Consider the following 19,563-nt stretch of genomic DNA (forward strand, 5'->3'; position numbering starts at 1 on the left):
GTGACATCAACACAAAAGGATTTTGGAAATAAGTAGAGTTCTAGTAGTTTCAATAATATGTCTATATTTTCTCTCAACCACACCATTTTGTTGAGGTGCATGTGGACACGATCTTTGATATATAATGTCGTGTAAAGATAATCTTTCAATTCTTTAGACAAAAATTCTCTTGAATCCGTGCAAAAAATAGAAATGTTAAATCTATTTTTAACAAAGGTATGAATACTTTGAAAATGCAAGAATACTTTGGATTTATGTTTAAGTAAATCTAAGTATGTTTAGTAAAATCAATCCATAAATATCACATAGTATGTATATTCACCTTTTGATACAATTGGTGCCAAAAACTAACCATCCAAATTAACTAATTCAAGAGGTCTAATAGAGACAAAAGTTCCTTCATAAGAGGGCAATTTCTTCATTTCACCAATAGAAATGTTAAATCTATTTTTAACAAAGGTATGAATACTTTGAAAATGCATGAATACTTTGGATTTATGTTTAAGTAAATCTAAGTATGTTTAGTAAAATCAATCCACATATATCACATAGTATACATATCCACCTTTTGATACAATTGGTGCCGAAAACCAACCATCCAAATTAACTAATTAAGTGGTCTAATAGAGACAAAAGTTTCTTTCATAAGAGGGCAATTTCTTCATTTTACCAAGAATACAATCATTACAATCAAATTTTTCAATATTACAAATTTTTTTCAAAATTGGAAAATATGAAAATTTTGATACACTTGGATGTTCCAATATTTTATGCACATCGAAATCTAATTTTTGATTATTATAACAAAAAGTATTCTTAGGTATTTTCAAAAGTTCATGCAGTAGAGGCCTCATTCTTTATGCCTTCCTCAATTAGCTTTCCTGACTTGCTATCCTACACCGAACAACCATTTGATGAGAATGAGACATTACATCCATGGTATGAGATTTGAGAAATGGATAAGAGATTTAAATTTAATTTGAGAATATATCTAACTTTTGGAATTGATTTTTTTTTGAAAATTTCAAGATTCCTTTCAAAATTTCCTATTCCTTTGATATCAAGAGAAGTGTCATCGACCATAAAAATATTAGACATGCTTGAATTAGTATGACATTCAGATAAAATATCAAGATTTGGGGTCATATGAAATGAAACACTGGAGTCACAAAGCGAAGGGGACATATTGGGATATGAATAGGATGAAACTGCATTTCGGGTTGAAGAGGTTGTTTCTCTAAGAAGAGGTTGAAGCGCCTCCACCAATTGAGATAGGGACATGCTACCGATGGATGTATTTTGGGGGTTGTTCACGTTCATGGACTCTTGTGGTGGACCAACCAAAGCCATATTCTTTTCCTCCCTCTTCTTCAACTTAGGACACAAGGATTTGATGTGTCTATGTTCATGGCAATGATGAAAACTATTTTTTCTCTTGTTCTCGTACTCGTTGTTTTGTCTTCCAAAATGAGGTGGCTTGTATGCTCGAACATAGAATCCTGGCTTAGACACGACCAAGAGCGATTCTTTGTTATTTTTGGGTGCTTGTTTCTTTAACCTATTTTCCTTCATGTTTAGCTGTAACACTCCAAAATCCTGAACTTGTAAATTTTAAGGCAAAATTTGAAATTTTAATAATCAATCCCTTTTTAGAGTTAAAACAACAGTTCAGCGAAAACAAGGCGAAATTTCCAACCAACAAATTGGGTCCCTAAATGTCTTGGGTCTGGGTCCACATTTTCGTACATCCATGCAAAACTATGAAGATTCAAAAAAAAGTTTTAGATAGAAATAACGTTCTACAAAAGTCCTTATACAAAATTACAAAACATGCTTAGGAGCGAACAACAAAGAGAGTGGATTCTTGATATCATCGCGTCATCGCTCCATTGCCTGCAACATCCGTCTATTCGTCACCTTATCCCATAAAACAGGTCAGACTCATGAAAGCCTGGTAGGTGCAATGACAACATACCAGAGAACATGACTAACATATGCATTATCATATTTCACAACATTCAGTTTCAAAAGAAGCATAGTGAACATCATAATCTTGTTTCGATAATTATCGACTTGTGGGTACCCATAGGACAAAACGCAGAAACAACTGAGACCGTTCAGGGGTTTATTATTTTATGTAAATTCATAACCCAAACGACTAGCGGAATCCGCTTAAATAGGGACTGTTTCAGTGATCGAGAGAGAATTCTCCAAAGGCAAGAATAAATGGAGGATGCATCTGAACTTCTACAGAAGTTTGTGGGATCTACCACATAAGATAATAATTGGTAGCCTTGCCCCTTAATTCCGATGACCGGGGACACCAAGCCATTGCCATTCGAGGAACGTAGTTGTTAACAATATTGTCCATCAGAGTTTGTACCTCTTATTCTCTCTCTTGACAGAACTAGAGGATGAATGAGTGTGCCGGGTCTTCTTTTATCCAACAACCAATTCAATATGCTCTGGTCTTTTAAACCAAATTGAGCATCTTGCCTGTGAAGGTGATCATGTATGTTTATATGATTTTTCTATAATGCGGTGCATTATAACGAGGTTTGTTATAAACCTCAAAACCATTCATCAACGTACGAGCATGTCGTGCATGTTTGATAGTACATCAACAATAAGAACAATATTGGTTTATCAGAAAGAAGACCAATTACAACTTTGAAAAAATCACAATTTCCCTCGCCTTAGGTCGGAGGCATATCAGGGTCATTCTGGATGTAAAAAGGAAGGACCTGACGTAAGTACGACCGAAGTCTACCTAGTTGAAGTCTTTGCGTTTTATTGGTTCGAAGCGAAGACTCACTTGCGAATGCCTGAGTCATGCCAATCTCAACTTATTTTAAAGTTCGAACTAGGTTGGAATGGTGTTTTGAAGAATACAAAAATGCTTGGAAATTGTCTGATCAAAATGGACGTAACATCTTTGATGCATGTGAGCATTATTTTGTTTATAGAATAAGTGACACGTATGTATGCTGAATATCACGAACGTGTGAATGCAAAACCCTTATTTTATTTTACGAAACATCAGGGGCATGCAAACTTGAAACTTGCATGAAAACTTTTTTGAAATTGAATTAAAGCAGGGTTGTGCAAATCTGCTACTTTAAATAAATACTTGTGTAATTTAAATCAGTACGCAAAATTGCGTACTCTAAATAAATGCGAGCATAATTGAAATAGAGCATGAGTACGCAAAATTGCGTACTTTGAATTATTATATATGTATATATAATATATATACTAAAGCAACATCCGCTAAAATGCCATTGTAGATAATGAGAAAGTATGCATAACCACGTACTTTAAATGCAACAACAAGGTAAATAGCGTAATTTAAATGAGACAAGAATACACAAAATTGCGAGTTAAATACGTACATATATATATTAATGTTATATTTATATGACATAAATACATATATATTAGAAATGTTCAGCCGCTGTCATCGTATGCAACTTTTCCTTACCTTAGTGATGGTCCAAATCTTTGATGATTTTGAGTGTAGGTTTTTAATTTGCTTGTGCCTTGGCATGCGTGTCAGAGGTATGGAGTCTCATCTGCTGCGTCGATGTGGTGCACTAAAAAAGGTTTTTATCGCACAATGTAAAGAACGAGGTTAAATTCTTATATTAGTAGAAGAGGCGTCAATTGCATCACACAGGTCAAACCCGAACCCAGTTTGAATTGACCGAACTGAGCAGGGCTTGATAAATCTGAGCCGAGTCCAGCTCAGCTTCGAGGAATCCGGGTTTTGACCCAGTTTACGTGGGATGAGATCCACGACCGAACCAGCTCTGTCAAACCGAGTCGATCACGGAACACACAGGGGAAGCGGCTGGGGCTCAAAGGTTGAGCCGACTTCCAATAAGGCTAAGGGGTGGGGGTCCCGAGGAAAACTTTTGATCGAGCCAGGCTTGGTTTAAGGATAAAAATAGATGGACCGAGTTAGGCTCGATTTTATGAGAAAACCGAGCTTGACTCAGTTTTGTCTATGGCTTGAGCCAAGCTTGGTTTGAGAAAACCGATCCGGGCTCGGTGACTATTGAACCGAGTCAGGCTCGGTTCCAACCGAGGCTAACTCGGTAAAAAAAAGGGCGCACCAAGACCGAGCTGAGCTTGGTTGCCCACTGAGTCGGGCTCGGTCCCTAAATCAGACAAGGACCGAACCCAAGGCAACAACAGTAGCTGCTACTGCTGCACGAGAGGGCAGAGGCTATAAGAAGGGGAGGCACGGTGGCGCAGGTGGTGCCGTCATGAAGACTGGCCCTGCCGCGCCCCCAGTGGTGTGGCGGGTGGCTGGGTCATTGTTGGAGGTAGTGGCCAGTCTTGGCTGAGCTGGCTCGACCCCGAAATCATAAGAAACCGAGCTCAGCTCGATCGAATGATCGAGAGGTAGAGAGAGAAGAGACACAACATTACAGGTGGTGCCGCCGAGATCATCAAGAAAGAGAGAGGGAGCGGGGGAGAAAGATGGCAGAGTAGAGCCACCACCTTGGTGGCTCTGTTCTCCCCAATTGGGGCCAACTGGAGGGGAGAGGCGTGACAGTAGGGGAGGGAGTGGTGTCAAGCACCCCTCTCGTCTGTCCCACCCAATACAACGGCAATAGCCTCCAGTTGCTGCTGATTCAACGAGAATTCAGAGGAGAGAGTGCTAGGCACCCTTTCACCTGGTGAGCCAGAGCCATCGCCGTTGGTGGCTCTGGTTCGTCGAGTTCAGCAGAGAAGGAGAAGAGGAAGGTGATGGCGACGCGAGCAGTGCCGCCGTGCACGAGAGCGGAGCAGTGCTCCAGTGGGGGGAACAAAAAAGGAGGGAAGAAGGGAGGCCCACCTGAGACAGTGGTGGTGGTGGTTTGCGGGTGGTGGCACTCGAGAACAACGTGAGGGAGAGAGAAGTGAGGGAGAGAGAGAGTGAGAATGAGTTTGAAAAAAATGAAACCCCCTAAGGGTTTATATAGGGAATAAAAAGGGGGTCGGTTTGGGGATGTCGACGGGGGTGTTGACATCCATTGGTTGGATCCGACCCCAAAACAGTTTGGGTTGGGTTTTGTTTTGGATTGAGTTGGGTCTAGTTGGACCCAACTCTATCCTTTATTCTAATGTATATATATTATGGGCTGTTTGAATTTGGATCTTATAAAAATCCAAATCAAAACAAACCCAAAAACTAAGACTTAACTATTGGATCGTAGTTGGATTGGATTCAACTCGGAATCCGATCCCAACTTGTGCTTTGGTGCAGGTGTTCTTAGTTGGTTTTGTGTCGGAACGGGCAATGCCACTTTGGTTCAAGCAAGACTAATTCCTCCCATAGTTTGGATAAAGCATTATAGTATTCTTTAATGCTTATATTCCCTTGAGTCATCGTTGATCGCCCTAATCTTGTCTTGCAAGTTGCACACATGTGCGATGTCTTTAAGCGAGTACATATTCTTCAGATAGCTTCAAGCATCATTAGAATGCTCAAACTTTGCCAAGCTAGAATACTTTTTATTGTCTACGCTATTGATAAGCCATGACCAGTGTTGTGAAAAGCGTTGAGGTGTAGCGAGGCGCTCCACCAAAATTTGAGGCGAGGCGTAAGCCTCGAGGCGTAAAGCGTAAGCCTCAATTTTTTTTAAATTAAAAAAAAAAACTATAAAAAATATTTAAAATTATAAATAAAAAATTGCTTTATTGATAAAGCAACAACCAACAAGAAGAAAATCGGCTATTGCAAAAATTCAGTATACAGATCTGTTTTGGAAAATAGCATAAACAGGACCTCTATTCTTAATTTTTCATAGTCACATAGGAAATAATAATATTAAGGACTAAAATTAAAAGGACAATTTTTTTTGACGGAGAAACCCTCACCGAGAACCGAGTCACTAGCGGGCCTGCCTCCCTACAAGGTAAAACTCTGGGTTGGGGACACGACCACCCAGCCTTATGTGCCGCAACCTGTGTAAAAGCAACGGTAGCCCCATGTGACATCAAGGTTTGATCCTGGGTAGCTTGACATAGGACCCCAACATGGGATACCACCTTGGTGAGGTTTAAGAAACTAGTCCCTAAGTGAGGTTTCTTTCAGTGATGTACCGTCGGACAATGGCACTCAAATTGCTTCTGGCAATTCGGTCTCTGATAGAGAGGCCCTCGATCGAACCCCCTCAAGTTCCCATTGAAGGGTTTTGAGAAGAAGGGAAATTGTTTTAAATCTTAGGGCATTACATTATAGAATTTTGCAAATCACATAACAAAATCATGATATTTTTAAAACACATGATACTTGTGTTATAGTTGGATAAATTCCCCTAGTAAAAAAAGACTATAATCAATTTGGGTATTCTGTTATCATTCACAATGCAACACCCCATTTTATTCTGCAATTTCTTATAATAGTCTCATCAGAAGACAACCCAAAAAAGGCGAGAGAGATCGAGAAGCATCAATATCTTAGGTATTGATTAGAGGGTAGTGTTTTACGAGAGAGAGAGAGAGAGAGAGAGAGAGAGAGAGAGAGAGAGAGAGAGAGAGAGAGAGAGAGAGAGAGATGCTTCTGCATCTTCTTTTTCATATGTTCAGAACGAGGGATCACCGGATATGAGGGGTTTACTGGCATTGGCTCGCGAGTTTATCCAGCAGGGGAAGCCCTCTCATGCTCTCCAAGCAGTACGTAGTGCACCCACCTCGAGAACCTTACTCTATCTCCACGATTCCTATATTTTGCTTCTGGTTTTCGTCTTCTTTTGGATTGCAAGATTGGGTAGAAACGATGGTTTTTCTGGGTTCCTTACATATCACTCTCTCACTGCAAAAGAGATCTGTATACGCCTCACCTTGAGGCGCGCCTCACCCCAAGGCGTGCACCTCAAGGCGTATGAGGCGCACGCCTTGGGGCATTTGCGCTTTATGCTTGCGCCTCAAGGCACAAAGGCCCTCGCCTTGAGGCGAGGCACGCTTTTTGCGCCTTGAGGCGTGCTTTTAATAACAGTGGCCATGACATTATTTTTTAGTTTCCCATTCTCCACTCTTTCACCTTCTTTCATAATCGGATATAACTTTAGTTTTCTCCTCCTTTAAGTTGCACATCTTTTCCGTTCTCGACTTTGGTGAGGAGTTTGAGCTTTGGATCAGAACCATCCACCAACCCCCACAAGCTTTTGCCCTAAACCACGTTACGTAATTTGTGTCATTGAGCTTGACGGGCACGATGACGCTCTCCTTGTCCTCTATAGCTGAAGACCAAGAGAGAAGAGAGAGAGGAATAGAGAGAGAAGATGACATGGAAGGAAAAACACACTTGAATCACAAACACTTGAGGAACAATCCACGAGCACATAAACAAGGTCCTCTCTAGGTAAAGATGCAATAAGATCACCAACTTGAAGGATCAAAAGCTCTATGACTCTGATACCATGTAAAGAAGTCAACCAACACCACCAACCAAAATAGCCACCAAAGCCACTATGGGCCACAATCACAAAGGGCCACTATGGGCACAATCACAAAAGGCCACTAAAGGCACAATAGACACACACCAAGAGAGCACTCTTTATGTAAAATATTATTTTTATTAATAACAATAATTCACATAAAATACATTCATTACAAAGAGGGGAAAACCCCTTTATATATATATACAAAAGGGAGCAGCCAACTAGCCATTAGACTAGTCTAACTGCTTGATTATCTAGTCATTACACTAGCTCTAACGTCTAGTCAACACAATGCTGACTACAAAAAAAATAAAAATAAAAATAAAAACCAAAAACAACAAAACAAAAAATTACATGAAAAAACCTAAAATGTGTCATATATATATTAACTGTCATATCTAAAGGTGTTCTATTGTTGTTGTTTGTTGTGTCTGAAGACTTTCTGTTAACTGAATTGTGCAATTAGGGTTGCATCTGCTTGAAAAGATTGTTGATCTTTATGCCAAATGGTCATGGATATCTTTTAACAAATGATGTTTCCATTCCATATTGCTGAAGCAAGGATGAGTGGTTTGAGCTCCCATGACCATGCTGCTAAAGATATCCATGTTCATGTGATAAATATTCTTTAATATCTTTTGCATATAATAAATTTGTAATTGCATATTATCATATCTTTAACATATTGTTAAATGATGAAAAGTAGTGCAAATCTTATTTTTGGCTCTTAGGATGCAGTCACCTTTAAAATATGCAAAGTATTGAAACCTAAATAGACACAACTCAGTTAGGATCCTGAGCATGTTCTGTAATCATGAAGCAATACAGCTTTCGAACGGGGAGGACGATCTTCATTCTTTTGCATTTGGTGTATCCACATTGAACAATTGCACAAATTGTTCAATATATATCTTTTGTAAATGGTCCTTGAGATTCTCCTGAGAAAAAAATGTCCATTGATAACTGTCACAAGGCAGTGTATTTGTGCAGGCAAATTATTGACTTAAAGTTGATAGGATATGAATATTATCTTCCATGATTTTTTTCTTCAATGAGTAGTATCAAAAGCATGGAATTATGATTTTGATGGTGAACTGTTGATGTTTTTGTATTTTTAACAAAATTAAGTGCATCAACTACAAAATGTACGCTTTAGTTTGTTAAAGGTTAAAGTACAAAAGTGTATATATGTTTGTATTTTTTGGCCCCTACATGAAGTGCTCAATGAATTATAAACTTGTGGGCCTAAAAGCATGGGTTGTCTTGGGTGCACATTTTTTTGTTTGATTTCTTGCTTTGGCGTGATAGCAAATGTGAGTTTTTACTTATGGGCAAGGATTCTTTTCTAGCAGCTATCAGATCTGCAGAGGAAGGTACGAGCTGATGTGAGCTCTGAGTACTGGCTGCAAGAGAAATGTTCATATCCAGACAAGCATTTATTCGACTGGGGAATGATGAGACTGAGGCGCACTCTTCCACTATTTGGCAATGGTAATGCCTCTTATGTGGAAGTTGATGATCGCCAGCGGAAGAGACGAGATGAGGAGGTTACAATTGTATTTACATGTTCAAGTTTGATTGGACTTTTTTGTTTTTGATAAGCAAGTTTGATTGGACTTTCATAGACATTTTTTTTAGTGGTTTCTTTCACTGTGACACGAATCTTTTTGTTCCAGAGGCTGTCAAGGTTAGAAGAGGAAGAGAAAAACCGCATGGAAACCAGAAAACGAAAGTTTTTCAATGAATTTCTTAATGCATGGCGTGAGTTCCAATCTCAAGCACAAGCTGCTCTGAAACGTCGAAAACAGAGAAACGATGGAATCCAGGTTCTTTTTAGGCACAGCTGTTTTTTCTTTCCCTTAATTCTTAGACCCGGAGTTAAGTGTCGGAAATGTCTACTTCTCTTGAATAACATGAGGAGATTGATTTTGATTACCTGGACCATCCTCATGTCTACAGTGGATTATGCGTTTACTGTTTAGTCAATTTTGAAATTAGCTAGAATACAATGATGCAGTAATCTCATTATCAATGCAGGCATGGCATGCAAGGCAGAGGCAAAGGGCCACAAGGGCAGAAAAACTTAGGTTCCAAGCACTGAAAGCTGATGACCAAGAGGCATACTTGCGGATGGTTGAAGAGAGTAAAAATGAACGGTTGACCACCCTCCTTGGAAAAACGAATGAGCTTCTTATTGGACTTGGAGCTGCTGTTCAAAGGCAGAAGGATGCAGAACATGATGATGGACCTGAATCTGTTAGAGGCTCTGAAACTGATGATCCATCACAGATATCTCTATCTGATGCAGATGTGGGTCTGGATGATGAATTAGACATGCTTGATATAGATTCAGATCATTCGGTCAAGACAAACGACTTGCTTGAAGGCCAGCGTACATACAACTCTGTTATCCATTCCATCCAAGAAAAGGTATTAACCATCATTTTGTTTTGCCAACTTTTACATGGATTGTAGATTTGGCTGTATGCTCAACAACTATCACTTGGACATGCACACCATACACATGGCTATATTTGATTAGGTCTACTGAAGTTTAATTCTATATCTCATTCTCTCCTGTTTATAGTTGCAAATGCTTCCACTCCTAATCGAGAATCCTGCACTAATTTCAGGAAATTCTTTCCCTTAATAATTGGCTTTTGTGAGTTGATGTGTCATTTTGTTGCATAATTCTTGATTTGAGGATGGTATGATCCTTTGACTTATCTATTATTCTATTATATATATAGGGAATGGGGACCGTCCAACCAAAGGAAGGTCCAAAATATACAATTGATGACGATCAGACAACTCCCCTTCTCCAATATTTAACCTTTCCTCGATCAGACCGTATATTTGTTCTTTATAATTTATTTAGTAAGAAGTATGCTTTACATAAAGACTTTACAACATCTAGACATGTTTTTCGAAAAATTGACGGCTCACAATGCATTTAAAACTTTACAATACAAAGCAGTGTTGTATCGTATGATACATATCGTTACTTTGGGTTTTGCGATATGATATACACTCGTATCGCAATACGAGTGCGTATCGTACTTGTATCAGGTGTATCGAATGATACACCCCTGTATCAGGCCATATTGTATGATACATTGTGTATCGTATCATACACTTTCGACGCACTTTAAAAAGGCTGAAAGTTACTTTTTGCATTTTGGGTTTTAAATACCTTTTGAGGACCAACTTCTCCGTTTGTCTAGAGGCCATTAGAATTGCATTTCTATTGTTTTTTCACCCAAAAAAGTGGGTTAAGGTAAAAAAAGTGCATTTTCACCATTTTCCACTCAAGAAAATAGGTTAAGGTAAAAAAATATTTATTATAAAAAAAATTACAAAGCTACTCTCCAAAAAAATTTTGCCACGAAAATTAAAGATTTATATCCTGATAAAAATCAGGCTCCACACTCCTCCAACAAAGATGGCATAAGATGATCTGACATGGCAATGAGACACTCAAGTAATGAGTGAAAATCGATTGAAAATCGAGTGCAACTATTGCCATGATGTTTTTGTTTATGTAGTATGAAAGTATGAGTCTTGTGGCATCTTCTTAATTGCAAGATATTTAATATTTTGCATTGTTCTTGTGAGATAGTTGATGTTTGATAACGTCTTATGCCACTCATTCATATATAAATGCTTCATGTATGATTTTATGGTTGTGTTTTGTGCAATTCATCATTGTTTTATGTGATATGATTTTTTTAGATTTTTTGTTATTTTTTTCTGTTTTTTCTTGATTTTTTTGTGTTTTTTAGAAAAATTTTATTAAAAATTTACGATACGTTTACAATACAATACAATACGGTGTTACTTTGGGCCCGACCAATATGGGTAATGATACAATACTTACGACCTTGATACAAAGTACTCTGGGCCGTTGATTTTGTTAATGTACATCTTAGTTGTCATAGGCGCTAGGCAGAGCCTAGGCGGTGAGCCCTAGGCAGTACCCCAAATAAAAACATTAAAAAAAATACAAAATATGTAAACAAACTACTAAAATTAATAAAAAACATATATACAACATAAAATCAATCAACAATAAGAAATAGACAAATAATAACATGTAAAGCAATTATATTACATAACCTGCTCAAACAAATTAAGAATAAATTAACAATTGAATAAACAAACCATATAATTAACAATGTGAATGAACACTATACAAAAAATAAAATAATGTATACAAAAAAATTAACAACAATAATAGACATAATATAAGCAATAGACAAATAAGAAAAAGAAATGAATAATTAAATAAACAAACCATCATGCAAATGATAACCTACTAAAAAAAATTAAGAATAAATGAGCAATTGAATAACCAAACCATACAACTAAAATGTGAATAAAGTTCAATAAACAATATACAAAAAAATTAACAGATAAGAAGAAGAAACCATGCAACTGATAACTTGCTCAATGCAAATAAAAGGCAAGTAAGCAACTACATAATTTAAACACAATTAAAGCCTTAACAATATTAAATTCACATTCAAGTCGTACTAAAATGTCATAAATCATAAATAAACTACTAAGAGTTCATGATAACTAAAAAACTAGCTTTTAGAGCATATTTGTCAAACAACTGAACAATATTTCCTCAGTTCTACATCCACCTGTCCTTCGATGATCTCTTTATGTTGGGCCATTTTTTTGGCAAGTGAGTCATCATCATCGTCATCTTCAAAATTTGGAACAATGGTTGTAAGTCCTTTTTATTGTTGCAATATTCTTCTTCGAATTACTTCAAGTTCGGCAATAACATTAGCAAAAAAAGTGGTAGGAACAAATAAAGAATTACATGGATGTACATTTTGACGTAAATCTGCAATATGTTGCTTAAATCTATGTAGTCTATTGTTAATAATATAACCACAAAATACACATCTCAATTTTAACCCTCTATTATCAATGCTTATGCAGTATTGCCATGCTGAATCATCTGGTGAAGGAGCCATAAAAAAATATAAAATAAAACACAAAAAAAAATGTTAACATAACCAATTAACCACCAAATAAAAATATAGACATACAGATATTCAACAAGTCTATACACACATAACTAAACTAAGTAAAAACAAAATCAAGCAAGCAACTTAGATGTTAAAGGTGGCGAATATGTAGCACATTCAAATATATTTGCAAATATAAAGACAAAACATTATAAGTGTATTTAAGTCTAAAATAGTCAAAGAACCTCAATAAGTTTATAATAACTTGAATTTAATCCTTAGATGATGAACTTGTCGTTATCATTTGAATTATCTTCATCGATATATTGCTCTTCTTTAGTTTCTTCTGCAAAGCTAGCTTCTTCCACCCTCACCACTTTTCTTTTGTACGACCTTTTTTCCTTTTTATAAGCTCATCACAGAATTCGGAGCAAGCGCGTCATAGAATTCAGATCTTGTTTATCCTTAATATAAGCCCACTCCTATACTGGATCACCTTATTTCTGCTTGAAGTTTTGCATATCTTCCAAATTTGGAAATGTCGAACTTGGAGGGGACCCTCTAGCACTTGCAGAAGAAGCCCCTTCCATTGTTCTAAAAAATGCTAAGAATCTAAAAAAAAGAAACATATAAATTCGCTAAATTAAAAGGAGTAAACAACAAATAACATAAGCTCATATATTAATAGATATTATATATGTGAAAAACAAAGACGTACACTTATAATATGTTAATATATACAAAATTACAAATACATAAACTATACATAAATCATAAACGGTTAATGTAATGACCCCAAACTGACCCTTAAAATATGCATTTTTTTAAAACATTGTGAAAACATCCCAGGGATTCGAGGCACATTACAAATTTAATATACACAACCCCTGTAAGAAGATGAGCTCCTTCAAGAATGTTTGCTAGATCACCAACAATAGATACTCAAAGAGCTCCAACAAAAGCATCGAAATGAACACTCACACGAACCAAGAGAGGTTCATACACAAATACCCAAAAATAAATATTCAACAACAAGAGGAAAAAATAATGCTATGATTGATTGTAATCCACAACAAAAATCCATACATAGAGAGGGGGCAATGCCCCCATATATATACACAATAGAGGAGCAAGAGGGGAGAGTCGTTGGAGGTCCAATGACTCTTTGTATTTGGCTTAGTCAAATGTTGACTAGTCAAATACAAGCAAAAAAGAACAAAAATAAAAGGAAAAAAATCTATATAAACAAAACTAAAAGGAAAAAAACTCCTAGTTAGCCTAGTTAGGATATACATTATTTAACACTCCCTCTCAAACTTACGGTTGGATAACCGAAAATTTGTCCAAGAGAAAGTGAAATGTAGGAGCTGTGAGAGGTTTGGTAAAGAAATTTGTCAATTGATATTCTGAAGCAACATAGGAAAGATAGTGTAGAAATTGCTCTCGTACATGGTGACAATCCATCTCAATCTGTTTGGTTCGTTTGTGGAATGTCTGGTTGCTGACAATGTAAATAGAAATTTTATTGTTGCAGCATAGTTGTGATGCTTCTGTACTCTGAACACCCATGTCATGAAGCAATCTCCTTAGCTAGACTACTTCCATAGTGGTTGTAGACATGACTCTATATTATGCTTTAGTTGATGAGAGAAACTTTCTGTTGCTTCTTGCACCTCAAAAAAATCAATGATTCACCTAAAAATACACAGAAACCAGTAGTTGAGTGTCGGTTATTTAGATCTCCTCCCCAATCCACATCAGTATAAGCAATTAAATCTAAGGAGGAAGAAGCAAACAAGAAAAATCATCGAAAAATAGAAGTTTTAATATATCTAATAATACGTAAAACAACTTGCATATGAACAGTGGTATGAGTATGCTGAAATTGACTTCCTGTGTGGACGACATGCACAATGTCAGGTCTTGTAACGGAGAGGTAAGACAATGCCTCAACTAGTTGTCTGTACGGTGTTGGATTTTCAAGTGGTTCTCCATCATCAATCTTCATCTTGACATTTACAACTTCGGGAGTGTCAACCTTTTTCTCATCTGAGATACCAGTCCTGTCAACAATATCTAGAACAAACTTAGATTGAGTTAGCAAATATCTTCTAGATGAATAAACAACTTTTATATTAAGATTTTTTTTTTTAAAAAACCCAAATCGCTCATTTCAAAATGTATTTTGAGAAATCTTTTAATGTTTTCAACTCCTTGTTTATCACTTTCAGTGATGATCATGTCGTCTACATAGAGGAGAAGGATAATAATACCCATATAAGAAATCTTAACAAACAAAGTTATGTCAGTAAGACAAGATTGAAAACCAAAATCGAGCATAACTTGACTAAACTTGTTATAGCCTTTGGTGCTTGTTTAAGGCAATACAAAGCTTTATTTAAACAAAGAGCCTTTGCTTTAGGAATATCAATGCCAAGTGGTGGTTCCATATAAACTTCTTCGACTAAGCTTTCATTGAGAAACACATTTTTGACATCCATTTGATATGTAGGCTATTTTTTACAGAGGCAAAGGCTACTAAGGTCCTAACTGTGGCCATTTTAGCAACTGAAGCAAAGGTCTCCTTATAGTCTATTCCATACTCTTAGGAATAGCCCTTGGCAAATAATCTGACCTTATACCTTTCAAGAATTCTGTCACTATTGGTTTTAACTTTATACACCTCTGGTGGAATGTCTTGAATAGTCCAGGTATTTGCCTTTTCTAAGATATTTAATTCCACTGTCATTGCTTCTACCCATTTAGAATGTTCCTTTGCTGCAATATAGTTACAAGGTTCTATGTAAGAATGTATTAATGCAATGTAGGCTTGATACTTAGGTAAAAAAGACTCATAGGACACAAAATTTTCATGGATTTTTGACACTCTAGATGACCTTATTTGTATCTCTTCCTGGTTTTCATTACTGGTATATTTTTCGAGAGCACATGGATGTTCTAAATTACCAAGCTTAGGGTATTGAATACAATCTTGATTATTATGAAATGATTGTACACTTATCATATCTTTTTTATCTTCTTTGTTTTCACCAATATCACAGTCATCAATCTTTGGAACTAAATCCAATAAAAAAGAATACTCATTTATTTCCTTAGTGTTCTCACTTAAAAAAAAGCTCTCCTTTTCCAAAAAGGATACATTTCTTGACATATAACCTTTTAGTTGTCAAAACATTGGTAGCCTTTTTGATAATTTGCATATCGTAGAAAAACACAAAGGGATAGCACGAGGAGAGAGTTTGTCATTTTGGTCAGAAAAAATAAAACACTTGCATCCAAAAACCACAAACCTAGAGTAATCTGGAATTTGTTTGAAAAGTTTTTCAACAGGAGATACATTTTTTAAAGAAGAGAAACACTGATATTGGTATTTTCAGAATACGCCTTGATGACCAATGGTTAACGACTATGTCACAGGGATTCGGCTAGCAGGGTGCTGCACCTGCGTCGATGCAGGTGCGGTCAACCTGACCCTGGGTGTGTTGACCGCACCCATGGTCATTTTTGTCTATTTTTTTTATTTTTAATTTTTTATTAAAAAAAAATTGTTCTGCGGTGCCCCTTAGAGACCCCCCGCCAGGGGCGGCCACCTCTGGACCCTCGCCTGCACCGGGGAGCGCCCCCGAACCCCCCTTTTTTACAAGGGCAAAAACTCTGAATCAGGCTCCACAACTCATCAGCTCGACCCCTCCCCTGCACAAAGAGGGCGGCACAGGGAGGGGGCTCGATATATATATATATATATATATATATATATATATATATATATATATATATATATATTTTGCCGCACCCCCACACCCAAGTTTTTTGAAAGTGCCGTACCCGCACCCATGTGACATAGGTTAACGATCATCATCTGTAGATTTTGGACCTTCCTTTGGTTGGACTGTCCCCTTTAGAGAGAGAGAGAGAGAGAGAGAGAGAGAGAGACTTCCAAAAAACATAGTTGCATTTGTTTTTTGCTTAATCCTAACCGGGAGATGTGTTCTTCATTGCTTGTTCACTAAAAAACATGCTTTGGATCGAGTCAATTCCATGAGAAACCTTAATTTCTATTTCACCAAGTTTTGGTGCAAATGCGCTTCTTTTTTTATTGCTCTGAATAGGCATCTAAACATGAAAAAATACTTAGTCTAATGCATGTTCTCTACTAGGTAAGCCATAGAGAATATGCTTGTGAGTTTGGATTAAGCAAACACCCAAAACTGTGTCCGTCAAAACTGGGTTAAACATGCAGCTTATGGTCAATTGTCAGAGGTTGCATCTATGATCATGACCAGAGATGTGTGTTACCTGAGTTAAAAGAACAATGAGATCATCATTGTGATGAGATGAGAACTTTGCAAAACCTGCTTGATCATTTCTTTTTCTTTATAATGGGATAAATTGGGATGTAGCTGTCCCCATGAGCAGCATTATCCTCTGAGGAAACCAAATCACTTGTCAGCTGAGACTTAACGTTAGAACTATGTCACGAGGACATGCCATTTTGGTGGCGTGTCCTTGGTGAGAGGAGCAGACATGGGCACTGATATTTTAATATTTTAATGGTGTAAATATTATTTCAATAAAAATGCATTTTAACATTAAAAATATTTGTCCTCGAGCCCTATTTTCCCAAAAAAATTTATAGTTAATTTTGTGTTGGTTCCCTGTATAATTTTTCTTAATTGGAGTTACTTTACCTCCGTCAGCAGTTGAGTGTCCTAAAATTGTATGTTTATTTTCTTAGGGATATGATTAAAAACCAAAAGGAACTCGGGCTCAGAACTAACCTTTATCATGATGCTCCAGGTTACTGAACAGCCGGCAATGCTTCGAGGTGGTGAACTGAGGCCATATCAATTGGAAGGTCTGCAATGGATGCTGTCTCTGTTCAACAACAACCTTAACGGTATATTGGCTGATGAGATGGGCCTAGGGAAGACAATCCAGGCAATTGCATTACTTGCATACCTAATGGAGAATAAAGGGGTGACTGGACCTCACTTGATTATAGCTCCAAAGGCTGTACTTTCTAACTGGGCCAATGAATTTTCAACCTGGGCTCCTAGGTATGCAAAATTGTTCAGAATCCTTTTTTTTTTTCTCTCATTTTTTTTTTTGCTAATTTCAGTGAGGGAACCACTTTAAGGTATTGCTATTTTGACAATTGAGAAAAAAACCCGATTAGCTGTTAAGAATGGGGTTTGAACTGGGAACCCATGTCCTTTAGGACCAGTACCTGGAAGTGGTGCCTTAGATGCTTAGACTAACTTGGCCGTCTTGACCTGTTAAAACTTGTCCAGAATCTATGTTTCTTTCTGCAGTTCAGTAGTTAGGCAGTCGATGATCTTATATATATTCTTCTTTTTTATAGATTGTATTTTAGGTTAATATGTAGATCTTTTTTGGTTTTCTTTATATTTTTATTTTTTGTATTTTTAATGCCCTTAAAGGGCATTTTAGTCTTTAGGTTGGCTAGTCTTCTTCCTCTTTGTTATGCTATGCTTCTCTTGAGCATTTTACTAATAATAAAACGTTGCTTTTTATATTGTGCTGTCTTTGTTCCCTTAGTGGCTTGTGGTTGTGTGAACTTTGTGCCTTTGCGAATGCCCTGAATGGCTTATGTATTTTGCCCATAGTGGCATTGTGATTTTTGCATTCTTGGAGACATCTCATTACAAAATATACTCAGTTTTACTTTTAACTCCTCAAGTTGAAACACTAGTCAGTTACTGTATGACTGTTTTATGCTTGAATCCAGTAACAACCTGGTATTCATGAAACAAAATGGGCCATTACAGTCTTAGTTTCCAAAAGATCTTCATTCAATTGCTCTTGGCTATTTCATGTAATTCTGAGGTGTGAGGCAACATGATGCATTTCAATTAGTTCAAACTACTTCAAAGATTCTCTTCGTTAAATTAATAAAAAATTGACATTCTAATTCTTTGAAGATTTCTCTGTTTTTTGGAGTATTATATTCTCAATCTTAACAAGGGCCATAGCCAGTGTGGTTGATGCTCCAGGGTGGTGGGGAGGGGCATCCTGGGGTCAGTTCCAATCTTCTGTATTTCTGCAAGAACTCACCACCGTCAGGACTTGAACCTGTGTCTCCACGTTGAGCACTTACCATTTCACCAAGCATTGGCCTGCATTCTCAAAATCTTTTCCATGACTGCATTGACCCCCTTCAGTTACATCTTTTCCATGACTGAAATGCCCCTGTAATATCGTGTATTTTTTCATGATTTTTAAAATCGATAAATATGAATTTTAAAGTATATATTTAATTAAATGAATAGAATTATGGAAAAATATATCATTTTATAGGTGACATCAGCTGGGTCTGGGCGTGGCCTAGAGCCCATTGACAATACCTAGTTGAGCTAATTATAATTTGAGAAATTTTTTGTTTTTAACCTTTGAATTCAAGCAAAAATCAAGCAAAATTCAGGCGAAATTCAGGTATGAACATCATTAGATGCGCCTCAGAATACTGATTGTGTCAACGACCTGTTTTTCCGAATTTGAATTACGGTTGGCCTGAAAATCACAATTTTAAAAAATGACTCACCTCTATTTTTAACTTTTTCTAGATTGGATCAGACTGAATCCGCTCCGTTTGATCCAAGTTAAGTTGGATCTAGACTTAATCCAGGATTCATATTGACTAGGATCTTGTCCAGGTAGGATCCATATAGATTTGGATATGCATTTGGATCCTTGATCCAGATCTGAATCCAAGATCCATCCATGGCCAATTTAAAACTTTAAAATGAACTTCAAATTTAATTTGGATGAGGCAGAGTTCTACCTGGGGTAGAACTCTACCCTTTAAAGTCTTTCAGAGGGGGGCGACACCCTCTGAAATATTCTTTAGAATATCAAATTAAATAAAATAATAAGATAATTAAATAAAAATTTTAATTAATTAAGATTATCTAGAAGAGGTAGAGTTCTACATTAAGTAGAACTCTACTACCTAAAGTCATCTAGAGGGGACGTCATCCACCTTCTAGATTAGGGTAACTCAAATAAAAAACGAGAAAATAAAATATTATGAAAAGGGGCTGGTTTCTTCCTCTCTCTAGAACTCGTGTCCTAGAGAGAGAGGGAGTGTTAGGTAGAGAAAAAAAAGG

The 19,563-nt window shown here is 36.9% G+C and overlaps 1 protein-coding gene across 1 annotated transcript in view; it reads left to right on the plus strand.

Annotated features, from left to right (window-relative positions):
* LOC149837176 (putative ATP-dependent DNA helicase CHR12) overlaps window positions 1-19,563 on the plus strand; it is a 92,646-nt gene that overhangs the window by 14,685 nt on the left and 58,398 nt on the right. The window contains exons 4-7 of the mRNA XM_090005870.1: window positions 8,786-8,980; window positions 9,110-9,259; window positions 9,471-9,863; window positions 17,234-17,493. Of these exons, the coding sequence (XP_089861996.1) occupies window positions 8,786-8,980; window positions 9,110-9,259; window positions 9,471-9,863; window positions 17,234-17,493 (998 nt within the window). The remainder of the gene's footprint in view (window positions 1-8,785; window positions 8,981-9,109; window positions 9,260-9,470; window positions 9,864-17,233; window positions 17,494-19,563) is intronic.

The sequence above is a fragment of the Nuphar pumila genome, chromosome 5, assembly GCF_984573655.1.
Source record: "Nuphar pumila chromosome 5, dmNupPumi1.hap1.1, whole genome shotgun sequence".
NCBI classification, from domain to species: domain Eukaryota; kingdom Viridiplantae; phylum Streptophyta; class Magnoliopsida; order Nymphaeales; family Nymphaeaceae; genus Nuphar; species Nuphar pumila.